General features: G+C 33.7%; 1 protein-coding gene across 1 annotated transcript in view; it reads left to right on the plus strand.

The window, feature by feature from the left end:
* Positions 1-18824, plus strand: part of LOC138188175 (metabotropic glycine receptor) — a 166093-nt gene that overhangs the window by 32278 nt on the left and 114991 nt on the right. The window contains exon 2 of the mRNA XM_069129708.1: positions 10674-10857. Coding sequence (XP_068985809.1) covers positions 10674-10857 — 184 coding nt within the window. The remainder of the gene's footprint in view (positions 1-10673; positions 10858-18824) is intronic.

An 18824-nucleotide genomic window follows, 5' to 3' on the forward strand; every position in this document is an offset into this window, starting at 1 on the left:
TATTCGATCCTCGTTAGGTTAGGTAATTTGAAGCTAATTTAGTCTTTGACAAAGTTTGATACGATTAAAAAATCTCATTGTTTCATTCGCCTGCTTCCATTGCTTATGAAAGTACAAATGCCTTGATCAATATTCCGGCGAATTTCAAGTTAAGAATATGAAATGTTCCTTTAAATTATCCAGCCTGAATTGGATCCGTGCTAGAAATACATGTCACCAATCCCAAGTCAGGTGCCTTGGAACACGATAAATGTTTCATCGTTCGCTCGACCGAGAATAAAGCTATTTCGACCGGGATCTTTGTTCCTCTTTCCAATTCTGATCAATAATCTAACGTGATCCTGCTCTGGAAATACATCAGACCACCTTTATCAAGAATGTCTTTACAAACATGGCCGTAGGTCCAACAGGGACATACTGAGAATTATTCCCTAGTTCATAGTGATTTTCAGGTTGAAAATGGCTTTGTAATTGAAAGCAGCTGTATTAATACAGATACCCAATTGTATAGTTTTAGTACAGATACTCAGTGGAGCGTAAACTTCGTTTAGTTCTACTTTCAAATAACTCGAGATTCATTGACTTGACAAATGGAAGCAGATGGAAGAATTTTAATATGTTCGCAATGGCGAAGTGATTTTGTGGTCGAATTTAACACATACCCGGTCTAATTTTATTTCCAGCAAGGAAGAAGCAATGGAACAAAATTTTATAGGAAAATTTGAATTTATCTTATATTTTATATACACAATTGTTTCTGTATTTATTTTTATATTCGTTATATACTTCTTGTTAGCGTTAGAATGTTGATCTTAGAATTTCTGCATTCGACGAGTACGTATAATAAAATTTTATTCAAGTTGGCTTGGCTACAATGTATAAATATATATTGTTTTTATCATATATTGTATTTATCATATATATATTTTATATATATTGTTTTTTTGTTAAATATAATTGTTTTTATCAATTTGAACATTTCATCAAAATTTATTTGACAAAGATTTTTCTCAAATGCCAATGGCGAAGTATCAAAGTCCCTAGAATCCAGATAACCTAGCTAACTAACCTAAAAATTGACGTTTCAAACCGGTCGAATATTTTCTCCAGCACTCAGCTCTTTTCATCCATAAATGTCCCTTTCAAGTTTGGAATCTGGAGCAGGACGATTATCCCCGGGCACGTTCTCTTTTTAATTAATTCGCATTAACCACGGCCCAGTCTGGTATTTGATAATGAAAGCCACCGTTTGGAAGGCTGATCGTCGTAAAACCAGCTGCGTATCTCAATCACGTGATCACGAGGGCAAATCCTGTTTAAGCTGGATACAACACCGCCGCTAATATCGTTTCGTTATCGGCTGGAAGTGTCGTAGCCCGACGATATATCCAGATTTCTCCACGATTCAGCCAATATTCACACGACGTTCTATTCCTCTGTTCTCGTACTTTGCAATAAACCTACTATCCTCTTTCTCTTTCTTTTCCCAGGAATAATCTAACTAGGATACAAAGACGTTATTGGAATCTGTCTGATCTGGACCGAATTCACCTATCGAACGATGAACGGTTATTTATCGTCTACTATGTTCGAAGAAAGCAGACGCCATCTTGCTCCTTTCATCTACATACGCGTGTCTGTAAAGTTAGGTTAGGATCTGAAGGTTTTATCTCGTTTGAAGTTTCAGGTGGCAGGTTTGCATAGGGAATATAGGGAATATATAGTTCCATTTTTTCATATAATATAGGTGAAATTATGGAGTTAATTAGATCTTATTAGACTGTAGGTGTTTTATTCACAGGTCCATTGTTCTGACCCAAGCAATCTTAATTCTCCTCGTCAAAAACCTATCACCACAGCAATATTAATATTAATGAAACAAAAGGAAATAGGAACACACGAAATTGAACTAATTTCTAAGAATAAGCTTTGCTAGATTTCCATTGGAAAGGTTCGTTTGTAATCAAATACTCGTTTGGAAATTGTTTCTTAACTCTGTTTCATTTTCACGCTACCATCGCTTCGGACAAAAGGGCGAAAGCTGAATTCACTTAAGAAGTTTCCATTTGGCAACTTTAAAAACCGTTTTCCAATTAAAAGCCTGCGCGAATTCGGCCGGAAGTGAATCAGCATCACTCGGTGGAAAGCAAAGTCGAGCGCCGTCTCTGTAGCTTTTCTAAGAGCTGCAGTTGTAGCGATCCGCTCGAGGAAAGAGTTCGAACGAGGTAAAAAACAACGCGGCCCGATTGTCCGGCGCTGCGTAAAATCTTAGTGGTTGATAAATAACGAGGCAGGAAAAATACTGCTGGTGTTCCACTCTGTGTCTATTAACGGCGACTTAAATTATTGTGGCATCCTTGTTTTAAAAGACACAGAAAGAGCATCGTAAAAGCAAAGGTACGAAAGAAACGACAGAGGAAGAAACTGGCCCTTTGGGAAATCCTTTGATAACATCTGGGGAGACCCCAAATTATTCTGTGAAATTGCGACGCGAGATGTGTCTGGTAGACTACTAATTTGTAGGGAATTTATGTAAAGTCTTAAAGTTTAGTATGTTCACTATGGTGTGTTTAAAGACGATAATAATAATATATATATATATTATATTGTTTTAATAAAATTAATATAATACCTGAACTTTATTAGTCAAATTGGTCAACTCTGTTTCTTGACAATTTCTCTATTTCGTTTGTATCAGTTGACGATTAACGTTCTATTCTGAACAAGCTTCCATAATTCTGACTTATTCCCATAAAGATACCTAAGAATATTAAGTACGATACCTAAATATGACAAGTATATTTAGATATATTACTTAAGTACATTACTGGATTAAAACTTCTAGAATTACGAAACTTCGTTACAAAACCTTCTACATAAATTCTTCGTGTAATCTAATCAACAATTCATAGGTTAGGTTAGGTTATCCTAGTATAGGTTAGAATTCGTGCAATATTTACTGGGACCGGCTGTTACGTTACTTTGCGTAACTGGATGATAAATATCAAAGTGTCAGAGTTAATTAGCATAGGTGAAAATATTAATTACCAACTGCGATCTATCTAGTGTTCGAGATTAAACCAGTTCAATCTTAAGAACAACGTTAACGTGGGTTTCTTAATTTTGCACCCTATGCCCATACCGTGGGGTTGGCATTGCTAGCAATTCGCATCTCCGAGATGTTTTCTCCAGTAACTTAATACCATGGTGCCCTCTGAGTATTCCTAAGGGAATTTTTGGGTCAACGTATATTTTCAGTGTTTATAGTTCCTTTCTCGTAGCGATGGTCCAAGGAATTTGCAATTTAATGATAACCACCCGAAGCCATGTTGGATATCGTGTTTTATGAATAAGTGGCTTGTATCGATGTGAACGGTCAGTACAAAAGTCTTTGAGTCATTGACAATACAAAATCGCATCCTACTTTAATTCGAAATTATTGACATTTCGCTTTTTCAAATCGTTCTTTTTCAATTCTATCTAGCGTCTCGTCGAATAGTTTTTCAACAAGTTCATTCTTCGATGAGATGCGAATTATTTAAAAAGTTTGTCTCGGAAAATTCCGATTCAGAGCAATAGAATCGTCCTTCGAGGAGTATTTCTACATCAAGGACGCGGAAGATCCAATTCTATTTCGCATGACCGTTATTTATTCCGCTTAATCCTAACCTCCATCATCGCGCTTTATACACCCACGACCGAGGCCTGTTTCACCTACTTCCTCTCGCCAGCTTCTGTCCTCTTTAAATCTTCCCGCAAGCCGAATCCCAGATTCAGCTGCTGGTATATTCGCTAGTGAGAGCTAGGAATAGTTCCAAATGAACATGGATGCTCGGAAATATGGTTTCACGGAGATTTAAGGCGAAGACGAGATAAGGTCTTGAGAAAAGCATTTTCACACGGATAGAATTCAAAAGTGTGACATTTTGTTCAGTCGAATAATCAGCGTAGGAGTTAGGTTAGGAGTGAGGTTATGCGGTAGCAGGGGCTTGTTGAGATATTTGACTCCACGAGGTCTCATTGCGTCCTTATAACAGTGGGAAATCTTTCCATAAAATATTCAAAATGGTCACAAGTTGATTGCTTGATAAATTACAGTATATCAGCAGTCACTGTTATTAAGTATATCTAAATTGATCTATATTGTGTCATACCTGTTATCTATACCTGTATTATATATTGTCTATTATCTATAATAGAATCCAATTCTGAAACGTGAATAGTAATTAGCACAATGGTAGCATGATGATGGTAACACTGTTTGTCTTTAAATGTAGAATGTGTATATATGTAGAGAGGATTGGTGTACTTATGAAACAGAATTAGGTTATTTGTTGCTGGTATAACGGGTCGTCCTTGGTTAATTATCTCGAATTCTTTTTCTGTAGCTGATCTGTTAATTATCAGTTAAGTCAATAAAGCGGATAGTCTATTTCACTGATTATTGATTAAGCTTATACACGTTTGAGGATGCAAATGAATGGGTTTTTTCCTGAAATGTAATTGGGTCATTTCTAGGTTTGGGTTAATTTAATTGAAATTTTGGAAACTCTCTTGTATTATAATTAATCTGATCCAAATTCATAAGTGGGCATCCCGTATGCTTCTCTGTATTATTACACACTGTGAAAATTTTTGTAAAATCTGTAAATTTAAATTTCCCGCGAATGCATAAAAAATGTGTTTGCCCGATCTACCAATTTCTACTACCAGGACTGGCAGCGTATTGTCACTCAATGAAAAAGAAACTCTGAACAAAGCACCAAGGGAATTGCGGTATATATTCAGCTCATCCATAGAAATGAGGCTGTATTCCAGCAACCAGATACATGTAAGTTTCTGCAGTAAAGTACATCGGTCATTCTTAAAATTTGTGAATTTTGTAAATATTGCAATATTTGTAAATTTTGTAAATATTATTAAATTTGTAAACTTTCTAAGTATTGTAAAATTTGTACATATGGCTGCCCAGCCTATTCGATATCTGTCATCAATAATGGCACAAAACATTGTTAACTAACAAAGGACATGCTGAACAAAGCACGAAGAAAATCGCGTTATCTTCAGTCGATTCGTAGAAACAGGATCGTGTCCCACCAACCGGATATAAGGTAGCTACAATAAAGCGCAGTGATCTTAGTTAGTCCATGAAGCGAGTATAGGTTAGAATCGCGCGATGTAAAGTTATCGTGGAATAAAGCGGGCTCAACGAATGGAGACAATGCTGTCAGGATTCCAGTGCAAATAACGTTTCTCGCATTCCCCAGGCCGGAAGTAGGGTGAGACCGATAAAGCCCGAGCAATTTCGTCCGGAACGGAAGCTTACGGCAAATAAGAGCGTTATCGATAGACAGAGGAGGAAACGAAAGCGGCTAAGGAAACAACGGCTTCGACGAAACGCTATTTCCGTCATCTGCTCGACCCTTCGCGGTAATTTCCTTCCCTGTTTGTGTTTTTCAACGGACCTTTTACTGGCTATTCTTTTCTCCCTCTCTCTCTCTCTCTCACACACACACACTCTTTCTTTCTCTCACTACCTTATTTCACTTTAACTGTAGTTTGGTATACATGGTGAGTGTATACAAGTACAAAAGAAAGTTTAAAATCAACACAGTATGAATTTTTGTAACGGGTGTCCTATACTAATATTGTACGATATTGGTAGCAGTCATCTATAGCGGACAGAAGGTATTTTATAAAGTAAACGGTACAAAAGACACCATAATTTTACTACACGATTATACTACGGGATAGGTGACTGTTACCAACATGGTAAAAAAATGTCAAGTCTAGTTAGAAGTAACCAAACTTCATATGCACCGATCTTTAAACTTTTTTGTATCCGCCCTTGTCTTCTGTAGCGTACATTACATTTATTCATTGATCTTATTAAATATAGAACCATCTTGTAGAATTATGGTATGCACCTTTATACTTCCTACTTTGTAAACTTTCTCTTCTCACTGTACCTTCCCGTGTAAATTATAATTATCCGCTCGTTATTGAGGTTAGGTTGATTTTGAAGAGGAAATTTTAGGCGTTAGGAGTGAAAATTATAGTGTAGTATGGGGTTGGAGAATATTGTGAGGAGACAGTTCTCGGTTTTAGAAGGCGATGAAGCTTTTAGGCAAGGTTAAGTTAGGTTATTTAGAGTAATAGCGCGGGAAGTGGTTTCGTATCGCTGTGCATCGAAAGTACTCTAGGTGAAGTATTTAGGAATTAATAGTGATCTCGCGAGAAGACAATGTTAGTGACCGAGATTAAAAAAAAAATTGAATTTTGAAGAAAAAAGATTGGGGGAAATAGAAATGAGAAATAAAGAAATTATAGAAACTTATACAAAAGTAAAATATTAATAAATCATGAAAATTTCCATTTTAACCATCAAAACTGAAAGATTTAAATATGTGAAATTTGAGTACATAGCTATTAGCCTTAATTAAATTAAAATTTCTTTTTCTGAATTTGTTAACGTTCCCTCTTCTAAATTCTTCTTTATTCTTAATTCTTTTTTAAATTCGTTGAGATTTAAATATGTTAGTAAATCGGAAGATGATCCGTCAGTGGAATTCGCTTGCGACAGCTGTACAAAATATTAGTCGATATAGCAGTGGGCCACACTATCTCGTGCAACAATAAAACAGTCGCCAGATTAAAAAGTTTATGGAAAACAGGGGCAATAAATCAAACTTTATCTTGGCTTGCAACTTTTTTGATACAAATTTCCCATTTCCCATTTGAAGGCATTCTAAATCTACGATTTCAAACGCTTAACCAATTTAACAATGTATAGCATTACATTGGGAAAATATGAGATAAAAAAATGCTGTAAAACCAGCAGCACAAATTGATTCCTTTTTTCCTGCTTGTCTTTTTGGTTTATAATACCATAAAATATATCAATTGACAAAGTCTTCCATTCTTTAAAGATAATATTTCATTATACGAGGCATATTCGATGTAAATCGAACATAACCTTAACTTTACCTGATTTAACCAAAACCTAACCTATACTCGGCGGAACCTTCACCCTTCATGATCGTATAATGTACATTTCATTTTTAACCAATTTAACAATGTATAGCATTACATTGGGAAAATATGAGATAAAAAAATGCTGTAAAACCAGCAGCACAAATTGATTCCTTTTTTCCTGCTTGTCTTTTTGGTTTATAATACCATAAAATATATCAATTGACAAAGTCTTCCATTATCTTCTTTAAGGATAATATTTCATTATACGAGGCATATTCGATGTAAATCGAACATAACCTTAACTTTACCTGATTTAACTAAAACCTAACCTATACTCGGCGGAACCTTCACCCTTCATGATCGTATAATGTACATTTCATTTAAAGTTCGAATATTATGGAAAGCCTGGGGGATAGAAGATTTTAGTTAAGTATGAGTAAAGGTATTACGATTTCAAAATCGATTTCACGTGATCGAAGTTCATCGGAGAGTTGAAGAGTGGGGTGGGCCAAGGGGAAATGTTAAACTTCATCCAGAATTCGTAATCTCGAACAAAATTCTTCTGTTGCCTCTTCTGTCGATGAACGAAGTCGAGATACGAGGGGAACCACCCCTTTTCCACCCTTCATGCTAGATTTCTTTTAAGAGCCTGAAGCTGTAGCCTGTCGAATCGACGATCAGAAATGTATGGAAGTTGAATTTCTCACCTAACGCGTCTCGTATATTTTGCACGGCTTCCGGATTCGAATATCGCTTCAAATCTTATGATCCAAATGTAAGAAACGGAAAAATCGTCGATACCGTTTCGTTCTTGGAGAATCTCCACGTTCCATGAAAAATGGGATCCCGGGTTTGAAAAGTGCTTACTTATAGAAATCAAAAAGAGAATTCCCTTTCCTCCTTTTTACATGTTACAGTTTTTTTACACATTTGTATAAGTGCAAATGATAAATTTTGTTACTTACGTAGATTGTAGATTTCCAAAATTTCAGTCTTCGAGATCCTTTTATTTATACAGATTATATGTACGAATTATTTGTGCAAATTTTCATACAATTATTTATGCAAATTATTGAAACAAATTTTCAGAGAAAATTTCCATTTTGTTAATTAAACTATTAATTACAGAAAGTCAGAAATTCAATACTTGTATTGAAATGAATATTTAATATTTATATTGTATCATTATCGTCTTTAATGTTTCATGTTTCGAATATTAAAATGAAAATATTATAAAATTACGTAATATAATGTAATACCGAATAAATAAGAAATTTATATTATTATCGTTTTCCTTATGTTTATATAATATCGTTATTAAAATATTCACATTAAATGTGAATTTATATTTTCTATTTCCATTAAATAACATTTTCTATAAAAAATCAATATTCTTGTAATTCTTGTTAACATAACTTTTTCCTTATGTATATGTAATTATAGTAATATGCACGTTACATTATTTAATAAAATACAGTGCAAAAAGTACCGCGCGGGACAGGTTGGACGTAACTTTTTGTCGAAGATTCCCTATATACGCGAGTTATTATCCATGAACAGAATGAAAAAGGAAATCGACAGGCTGACCATTGTTTCCCAACGAGAGAAGATGCGAGAAAATCTGCTTCGAGCTGTTAATTAATTTTTCCGCTATTGATCATGCTCGATAATATCTCGTCATTTTATATCTCGCAGTCTCCTCAGGTTCACTCGATATTTTCTTCGTTGGCGAATGAAAATCGTGAACGTATAATCTCCCAATAGACACCAGAAACAAAGGGAAACGAAATCGTCAGACGTGCCAGTGAAATGTATTTAGTAAAATACAAATACGAATAACGATACGAAAATATCCGATATGTCCATTGAAAAAATCCTGCTTTGTGTTTTTGAAAAATCCTCTGTTTGCTGGAGATATATTTGAATAATATGTCGGATCAAAATATAAAATATACTGTGTTTTTGTAAAAATTTTCCTTGTCCATTGTACGATACGATCATTGAAACCGTGAACATTCAATAAAATTGATGTGTCGTTAGAGGCTAATATTTGCTAGATCAGCATGGGTTATTCTCTTTTTCTCATTTCAATAAATTACGTTAAATTTACTTACGTTAGATGTATCAAATAAGTTCCTTGTTCGATCATACGTAATTATTAGACTGCGGATTTTTATACAAATTAATTGAACAAATGGAATTTAAGTAGAAATTTATTTCACCCGTTGAATATTAAAATAAATACTGTACTTTGAATATGTTGTATATTTCTGCATATTTTCCAATTTTTAATCTCCTATAAATGCGTAAAAATCCGCAATCTAATTATAATCTGGCTTAATGTCGACATTAATATTAATATATAATTATACGTATTATTGGATTACAGATGACTAAGAATTTCGACATTTGTGCAGCTGTTTTGTTTTGTTGCATTCAAACGCTTATGGATCGAATAACAGATGATGTATACACTCGGTTCATGTATTATTTTCCTTATATTGTGACCTAACGTTCAATCGGCGCTAGCGTTCCGCGTTTCACAATTTCAATCAGTTCGATTTGGGTAAACATCGGGAACGGTACAAGCAACGTCGGTTGTATCGTTCTGCGTTAGTATTAAGTAATGCGTATAAAAGCTTCGCGATTTAGAAATTTCTCTATTCTCTTCTTCGCAGTGCCGATCGAATTAGTTAGTTTTAGAATATTTAACTTCTTTGTGCGGTTCTGGTGATAAATTTTGTTAGTGGTAAGTGATAAATTTCAATATATTTAATCTAGAAGCGATCTAACCTAAACTATTGCTGGTCCATCGAAGTATACGAATTATTATCATAGACATATCGTGTAAGCGTCAGTAGTAAATTTTAATGCTAAACGATGACAATAAAGTTAACCCTTAATCTGTAAATGTGAATATTTGTATATTTCGACCGGGTTAAGAGTTTCTGTCAACGTAACGCGTAGAAAACTTTTCTTTTGTCGCCTAGAAACAGTTATTCGACAAAAGTTTTACGATAACCTTAATTTAGAACGTTTGATAGTGTTATATGAATGTTTTTGAATCTCTTTTAACAAGCATTACCTGCTGAAAAATGTATAGGTTATAAAAGACTCAGGTTCACAGCTTTTTAGGTTACCGTCAAAATGTATTATGGTTTAAGGATTAAAAATACGCAGTTTAGTATTCATGAATGTAACCTAGACTATTTTTAATTTAACCCGACTGTTATAATACCCGTTTAAGTATTATAGATTGCCAATATAAGCGTGATACACGCCATATGTCCGTTATAAACGTCTACGCGTGATTATTTCTGTAAATATCGGAAATACGAAACATTGTTTCGGATGAAAGTTGTTCGACGTATGTATGTGTGTTGTATGCAAGACAAAAGGGAACAACGCGATGTTTTCTTATTTACGTTTCCTTTGTCTTTCATACGATAAGTTTTACAAGACCAGAGGCAAACTATCTTTCGAACTATTCATTTATCGACTCGAGCGCCTCAATACCTTTTTGTAGAGAATTACAAACTGCGTCATAGAAGCATAGTTTCATTTAGAAAAGTTACATCACTATTGAATTATCTTATTTATGTTCTACATTCTATACATTTAATCTTAAATTAATCAAATAAAAATACACTTGTTGTCATGTAAAGTTTATTGAAATCCATTGTTATTTCGTTGTCCAGGTTTCCACACGTATACATTGAACGAAACGACGCATACGGAACGCGAGGAAGACGAAATCCTGACGGTGAAATACGAGGATGGTAGATGGTCGAAACCCTACTACGATTGCGGCGGTGGAAATATTTGGATGTTGACCTACACTGTTCCCTTTTTCGGATACGTCAACGACACCTACTTTTTCAAGTAAGTCGTTTACATTCTATGAATTTCAAAATTGTAGTGGTAAATGCTGCAAATGCCAGAGCCGGTGATTTTCAACGTAGACAGGAAACGTGTATATGGTTTCTTTAGTTCTAGGCTTATCTCGTTTATCTATGGAATTTTATGGATGTTTCGAAAGGAAGATTTGTTCGATAAATTTCTTAATCGTGTAGACTTTTCTTTTAAATAATTTTTTTTTATTTTAATAAATTATTTTATAATATTCCTTTTTTAAGCTGAATTAAAAAAGGAAAATTCATTAAAATTAGAATTGCTCTAAATCGTGTACCATTCGAATTTTAAGTACACTAATGAATAATACAATTAGTATAATTAATTCAATTTCATTCAATTTTTTATATTTATTTCTTTTACAAGAGAATGTCTACCGTGCCTAACATTTTCGTTTCCTGTCTATTTATAATTTGCCACTATCGTGCTATTAATTTGTTATATGCACTATCTATCTACGCTTGCTATTTTGTTATAACAAATAAATCGAATGAATCGAAGAATCTCCGAGAAGGAATTTTCAACATTTCTTCTAATCCTCTGCAAATTTAACAACATCGCAAAATTGCAAGATTTTTCTCTTTTATAGACGCCAAGTAATTTCTTTCATGATCGACGCAATGTAACTTATGTTCGTCTCGTTTATGGTACTAATATGGAGAACTATAAGAGGCCATATAATAGTCTTATTAGAAATCGTACGTCAAACTGAAGATTTATAGAGATTAAATCTGATAGCAGATTTATAAAGATAGAAATTTCGCTCCGTCGCTTTTCAGCTAATATCCTTCGATATCTTCGTCAAAAAGATTTTTATGATAAAAGTACAAGCGATCGTTGATATCTGTGATAGTCGTCAACGACGCTATTCGCCATATTGTTCGATAATAAAATTTTTATTCGTTCCGTTGTGGGACTAGACATTTTAGAAATTTTCGAGAAACAATAGGAACAAATTTTTTACTTTCTAGTAGAAAATAAATAATTTTAATATTTGTTGACAATAAAGCGTTGTTCCGTTCATTGGGAGCTTTTACGTCACGAATATAGCTTTTCAAATCGCTTGCGCTTTTTCTTTTTTCCCTAAGAGTTATTACAAAAAATTTTTGAAAAACTGTGCGGCAACAGCTGGAAAGAATTTTTGAACTATTAATTTCTTAACTTCTACGCAACTGTCGATCGCCTGAACTTTTTAAACTTTCCAATAAAACTTTCTTCCTCGTTTTTATTCTATACCCGCCATTTTGGGCAAGTAACGCTGTACAAATGCGACATTTTGTATCATTAACCTATTAACCAATTGATGATGTATTAAGTTACAAGTAGCAATTTTAAACTTCTTTTAGTCCACTCGTTTTCATATTTCCATGTTTAATTCTATAATTTTTGTTCATGTGTAATATTTTGTTTCACTAATTTGTTAACCAATTGGCAATATATTATCTTAATGCACTAGTGGCAATTTAAAATTGTCTTTATTTCTCCCCTTAGCATATTTCCATATATAATTTGACAATTTATTTCCATGGATAATTTTCTAATCTAATCCTATATATAATTTTATATTTCATTACATTTATCTCTTTCATTGTCCAATTAACCAATTGGTAGTATGTTAATCTACAAGTAGCAATTTTTTTTCTTTTCCTTTTTTCTTTTATTTAATTTGTGCTTTACAATTTGTCCAGCTGGACATTCAGTAAATTTTTCTAACTAAATAGCAATTTGAAACTATTTCTAGTCTGTCCCCTTGCATATTTCCATGTATAATTTTATAATCTTCGTGCATGTATAATATTCTGTTTTATTAATCTATTAACTAATTGGCAAGTAAAAATTTTCTTTAGTCCATCCATTTGCATATTTCCATGTATAATTTCATAATCTATTTTCGCATGTAATTCTATGCTTTATTTTCATACATAATTTCATAATTTATTTTCATGTACAATATTCCCTTCCTCTAATCTGTTAACCAAATTGGTAATACATTACTTTACAAGTAGCAATTTTAAACTTCTTTTGGTCCAGCGCTTTTGTATATTTTCATATATACATATATATATATTTAAAATTTAATATAGGAGGTTAAATTATATATATATATATATTATAATTTAATCTCCACGTTTAATCTATTTTTTTGTACATAATGTACATGCAATATTGCGTGAAAGCAAATAGCATAGAACTAACAGAACTAGACGCACGTGGTTGGAATAAACAAATAATGGAATATTTACTAAATACGGGCTTCAAACAAAACACACAACTGTTGTGTAGAGAAACCTTGATATCGAATAATATAGAGGCTTCACATATGTTATATCTTGTATTTATAATATATGTTATGTACTATATCTCGACAAATTTCAGCTTTTTCACTCATCCACACTGTCCCTTTCACGTATATCACCGTGTGCCCTAGGCAATTAATTTCCAACATAATTAGCTACACGGATCATATTTGTTCAAATTGTAATAATATGTGTTTCCATTTTAACATAAATATTATTCGATTAGATTTGAAAGTTTTGTAACGCTTTTTTTATTATGTTACTCGATGTGAATTTCTTTTCTATGTTTCGTCGGCTATTCTACTTCATCATATCCCACATTCGTGAGAATTTTTAGAATAGTTAGAATTGAAGAAACTTTGTAGTTCAGCTGTTATACTTTCTTCATTTGTAAATCCGTTTGGTATAATCTATGCATTGTAAAATTATTACGTTGAATAGGAAACTTCTTCAGGCGTTAAATCAGGTTTTACAGGAAGCTTCACGGCAATTTTCCCAAATATCAGTTCACACGAGAAAATCACAGGAATATTCAAATTATAAATTAACACACGCTAACGAGGATCCATAGTTTCATTGTAAATTCTACATTCTGGCATACATGTTTTATAGTAAATTTCTTCTTTATTAACGCGATTCAGTGGCATTCGATAAGAGATAAAATTCAAATTCAAATTTCAAAAAACGATATTCCGTATACACCGATTTGAACGTCGTGCAAAGTTTCCATGTCGTTTCAACGCTATCAAATTTCAATACAAACGAATCCTCCAAGCAACTCGGCTCTTGCATTTATTATACTATACAATGTCAATTACAAAACACCTACTTGTCGAGGATCATCAAAATATTTAAACACTCAACAATTAATCCTTCATTAAATTAATAAAGCGTAATATTTAGTAGGATCGTCTTCAGCACCAATTGGGTATTCAATATATTGGGTTGGCAACTAAGTAATGGCGGATTTTGCCAATGCCACCTATTGACAAAGTCAGTAATTACTTAGTTGCTAAACTAATACTGCTATTCATGCTGTGTACTAATTTTTCGCTTAACGTACGTTTGAAACAAACATCTTGCAGCTTTTGTACACATTTTCAGACTAGTTTCAAATTTTACTGTTACAACCGCGATACTCGTGTCTCGATGCCGCAAAATATGAGAAAAGTCACGCGTAGTGCACGTAATACGTTCGTAGCAATTTTCTGCGCTATGCGTTGCAATATCTTCATCAGCCACTGCATACAACGAAAGTACTTTTACTTCGGAACGTGTGGCAAAGCTGAGAACAATTTCCTATCGTTTATGGGCCAATCTGTTATTCGTGAAAGGTTAGGCGTGAAAGTAATAGCGCATTATTTACATGTGCTTATCTGTAGGATCAACTAGCTCGATGACATGGCAGGGTCGCGTGAACCAACCGAAATTCTAATCCGCCCAATTGTTTCTAATTTATTGGACGAACGCACGCGAACAACCGTGCGGATCCATGCGAGAGCGATTTAATTCGATGTTTCGGCGCGGAAAATTGCAATCGGGTGAAGAAGCTACGACAAACAAGATTTATCCGTTTTAATAACCACGCGAACAGACAGCCATAGGTAATTGAATAGAAACTACGCGCCTCTCCTCTATCTTCCATCTGAAACTCTTCAAATCGTTTGAATTTTACGTTTGCGCATTTTCATCAGTGCGTTCTGTTCGTTTCTATTTGGGTTGGCGTCTAAGTGATTGTGGATTTTGTCATTAGGTGGTAATGTAGGTCACATAGTTGCCAACCTAATATCTATCGGCGAATAGAACGATTTGCAAGACAGATACACGATATTGTTCTCTGGAAATTATTTGATCGCGATGTTTGAGTTATAGGAGCCTAAAAGTAATTATTACGGTATCTCCGCGTGCTGATGCAGTACCATGTAATAGGATGCAAATGAAGATATACTATAGTAATATATGAAAACGTAGTACATTTGATACGGTTAAACGTAATGGCGGATTGAAATGCATTCGAATATTTCAAATATTTTAGTGGTTTCGACTATATTGGGATACTAGAATATAGCCAAGTATATTACGTATATTCGGTATATACTACATGTTGTATCAAGTTTAACAACATTGAATACGCGATAAAGCGTATTGTATATATTTGATATATATCTCTGTGTTCATTACACAGTATATTACATTGTATATCAAGTTGTATGGATATATTGGGTTGGCAACTAAGTGATTGCGGATATTGCCATTAGGTGGTGTTGACAAAATCCGTAATCACTTAGTTGTCAACCCAGTACAGTTAGAGCGTAATTATATTTGTATGTTTAAGTATATTATTTTATATTGGAACGTATCAAATTAGTATAATATGTATAATTTACCTCAGTATATTTTAGGTTTAATGTACTTGAAGCATTTAATATTATTGTGACATTCTGAAAATTACATTTGCATGCGATATACCACATAATATGGTAATGTAACAATAAAATGGCGTAACAAGAGGACAGTGTATATGTTGTCCTCTTTCCACGATGAAGAATTTGTTGACACGAAACTTCATTATCGCACGTAAAAAATAATTAAACAACCGAAGTGTGTTGTCGATCATAGTCGATTGATGGGAACTGTGGAGCGAATCGCGATACCAATGGTAGATTTGAAATTTTTGGTTGATTTGGTATTTCGAAAAATACCACACGCAATACCATTATTAAAAGCTATTAATATCATACAATTATATTATATTATTATATTCTGTAATGTTATTTGTTTCGAAATTGTAATTAAAAGTGAGCGTGTTAAGAAGTTATAAATACTCTGTTTTGAGGAAGGTTTTTTTCTTCGGTAAACACCGTCACAGCAGCTCGGTTTGCAGTGAAGCGTAAACGTGACCGCTGACGATCTTTCTCGCGCACCGTGCACTGTTTTGACGCGGCGGCTCGTTCGGCTGGAGTGACGCGTCGGACAAGCCGGCCATAGCGAAAGCGTTAAAGAATAATTCTACTGATATGTTGATACATAGTATTAATATAGAAATATATTTAATCTGATCATTAAGAAAATAACGAAGTATTTAATACACTTTACTATATTCCATTGTATCAACACTATATTGGAATGGCAACTCTAAGCGATTGCGGATTTTGTCAATACTACCTAATGACAAAATCCGCAATCACTTAGTTGCCAACCTATTAGTGCTTCACAGTTATATTTTATTCCATTACCACGTATTGAAGAGTGATTATATTAACATGCTGAACCAGGCTCTTGCTATAGAAATGTATCAATTTGGTATAGTATAGTCCAAAAAATTAAATTAAAAAATAGTCGTATATTTTTGCAATATTAGTACTTTCTTGTTTATATTTGTTGTAAGCAGCTCGTTAAAGTAGTGGAAATCCTAACGCAGAAAAATACGAAACACGAGCATACTGATTGGAAAAAAGGATGAAAGGATGAAACTGTGTTACGATCGTAGACCCTATCGATTGCTGCAAATGCAGGAGTTCGTAGCACGAGCCCCGATTATGATTATGAACGGCTAAAGTCACGGCAAAATACAACCGGCTATCCGGAGATTTAACGTTTCTGGGTTTACTGGGATTTCTATCGACGTCACGGCTTTTACTCGCCAACAATGTGTGCCGAATTTCATCGCGCATTTCCACATACGTATACGCTGTATCTGTCCGCCTCTGGCTAACCCCACCATCAATCAATAGAAACACATGGAAGGAATATGCGCGTAGAAAAAGATGATATTCCTTCTCGTTCCACCTGTTCGTCAGATTAAAATTCTACCCTCTCTTTTAATCGATCGAAGTTTGGTGGCTGAGAATGTCAGCGACGATTTTGAAATTTCCTTTGAGCGGATTTTTAAAGATTTAAAATTTTCAAAGATTTTTTATGTACAGAGTGTCCATGAAATCCCTAACCTCCAAATTAAAAAAATTATGAAGGTTTGGATTATATGTATATTTTTTTTACGTAAATTTTTTTGCTGCTCAAATTCATTCCTAGGGGGTTAAAACTGACCCTTACGGATTCGGCAATTTTTGTAGCTTGTGACGCGCGATCTATACGAGACTTAACGAGAATGTTTAGACGAAAGTTACTTGCTTCAATTAGGACTACTATTTGATAACAATCGATCGAAATTTCGTGGCTGAGAATGTCAGTGACGATTTTGAGCGATTTCAAAATTTTCTTTGAGCGGACTTTTAAAGATTTAAAATTTTCAAAGATTTTTTATGTACAGAGTGTCCATGAAATCCCTAACCTCCAAATTAAAAAAATTATGAAGGTTTGGATTATATGTATATTTTTTTTACGTAAATTTTTTTGCTGCTCAAATTCATTCCTAGGGGGTTAAAACTGACCCTTACGGATTCGGCAATTTTTGTAGCTTGTGACGCGCGATCTATACGAGACTTAACGAGAATGTTTAGACGAAAGTTACTTGCTTCAATTAGGACTACTATTTGATAACAATCGATCGAAATTTCGTGGCTGAGAATGTCAGTGACGATTTTGAGCGATTTCAAAATTTTCTTTGAGCGGACTTTTAAAGATTTAAAATTTTCAAAGATTTTTTATGTACAGAGTGTCCATGAAATCCCTAACCTCCAAATTAAAAAAATTATGAAGGTTTGGATTATATGTATATTTTTTTTACGTAAATTTTTTTGCTTCTCAAATTCATTCCTAGGGGGTTAAAACTGACCCTTACGGATTCGGCAATTTTTGTAGCTTGTGACGCGCGATCTATACGAGACTGAACGAGAATGTTTAGACGAAAGTTACTTGCTTCAATTAGGACTATTATTTGATAAAAAATTTCTGAAACTTTTAGCTGGTTGTAAAATGTAGAATCGGAAAATACCCGGATCTTCACGGGTCAATCTGATCCCTTTAGAGGGAGTTTGGACAGGAAAAAAATTGCCCGATACATACCCACATATCCTCCACGTATCGCCAAAGTTTCCTAATTTTTCGAATTTGCGGGTTGAGGATGTGCCCTTGTCGCTGGTAATTCTGCTACAACAGGCAAAGAGGGAATTGTACGTGAAAAAGCAAATCGAATTATACATTGTAAAATTTCGACAAATATTGTACAAATTCTACGATACAATGAAACGAATTATATTTATTCAATATAAATAATATATTAACATTTATATTATTATTTATATTCAATAAATAGATACTATTACTATAAATAAATAATACTACAATAAATACTATTTATATTCAATATAAATAATAAATTAAAAAAATAAGAATTATAAATACAGAAGAATAAATAATTTAATAAGAAATTATAATATTGTAAGAATATCATCCACTAATATCCTGATAATAAAATATTTTATCTCCATACGATATCGATATCAATTTTATGAATATTCTTGGTTGGAAAATTGGTTGAACTTTCCATTGAGCTATAGCCGTTGCTAGATACATTTTAGAACATGGAATGAATTCGATGAACCATCCGGGTAGATGGAACGAACGTAGTCTTGCCAGTTATGAGAAACGGGCAATATTTTCATATTTCACCACACGTCGACCGGCTATTCGACAGCTTTACCAGCTTTCATCCCCCTTTTGAATATAAATAATCTTGCA

The sequence above is a fragment of the Bombus flavifrons genome, chromosome 16, assembly GCF_040668555.2.
Source record: "Bombus flavifrons isolate JBK064 chromosome 16, iyBomFlav1_principal, whole genome shotgun sequence".
NCBI lineage: Eukaryota > Metazoa > Arthropoda > Insecta > Hymenoptera > Apidae > Bombus > Bombus flavifrons.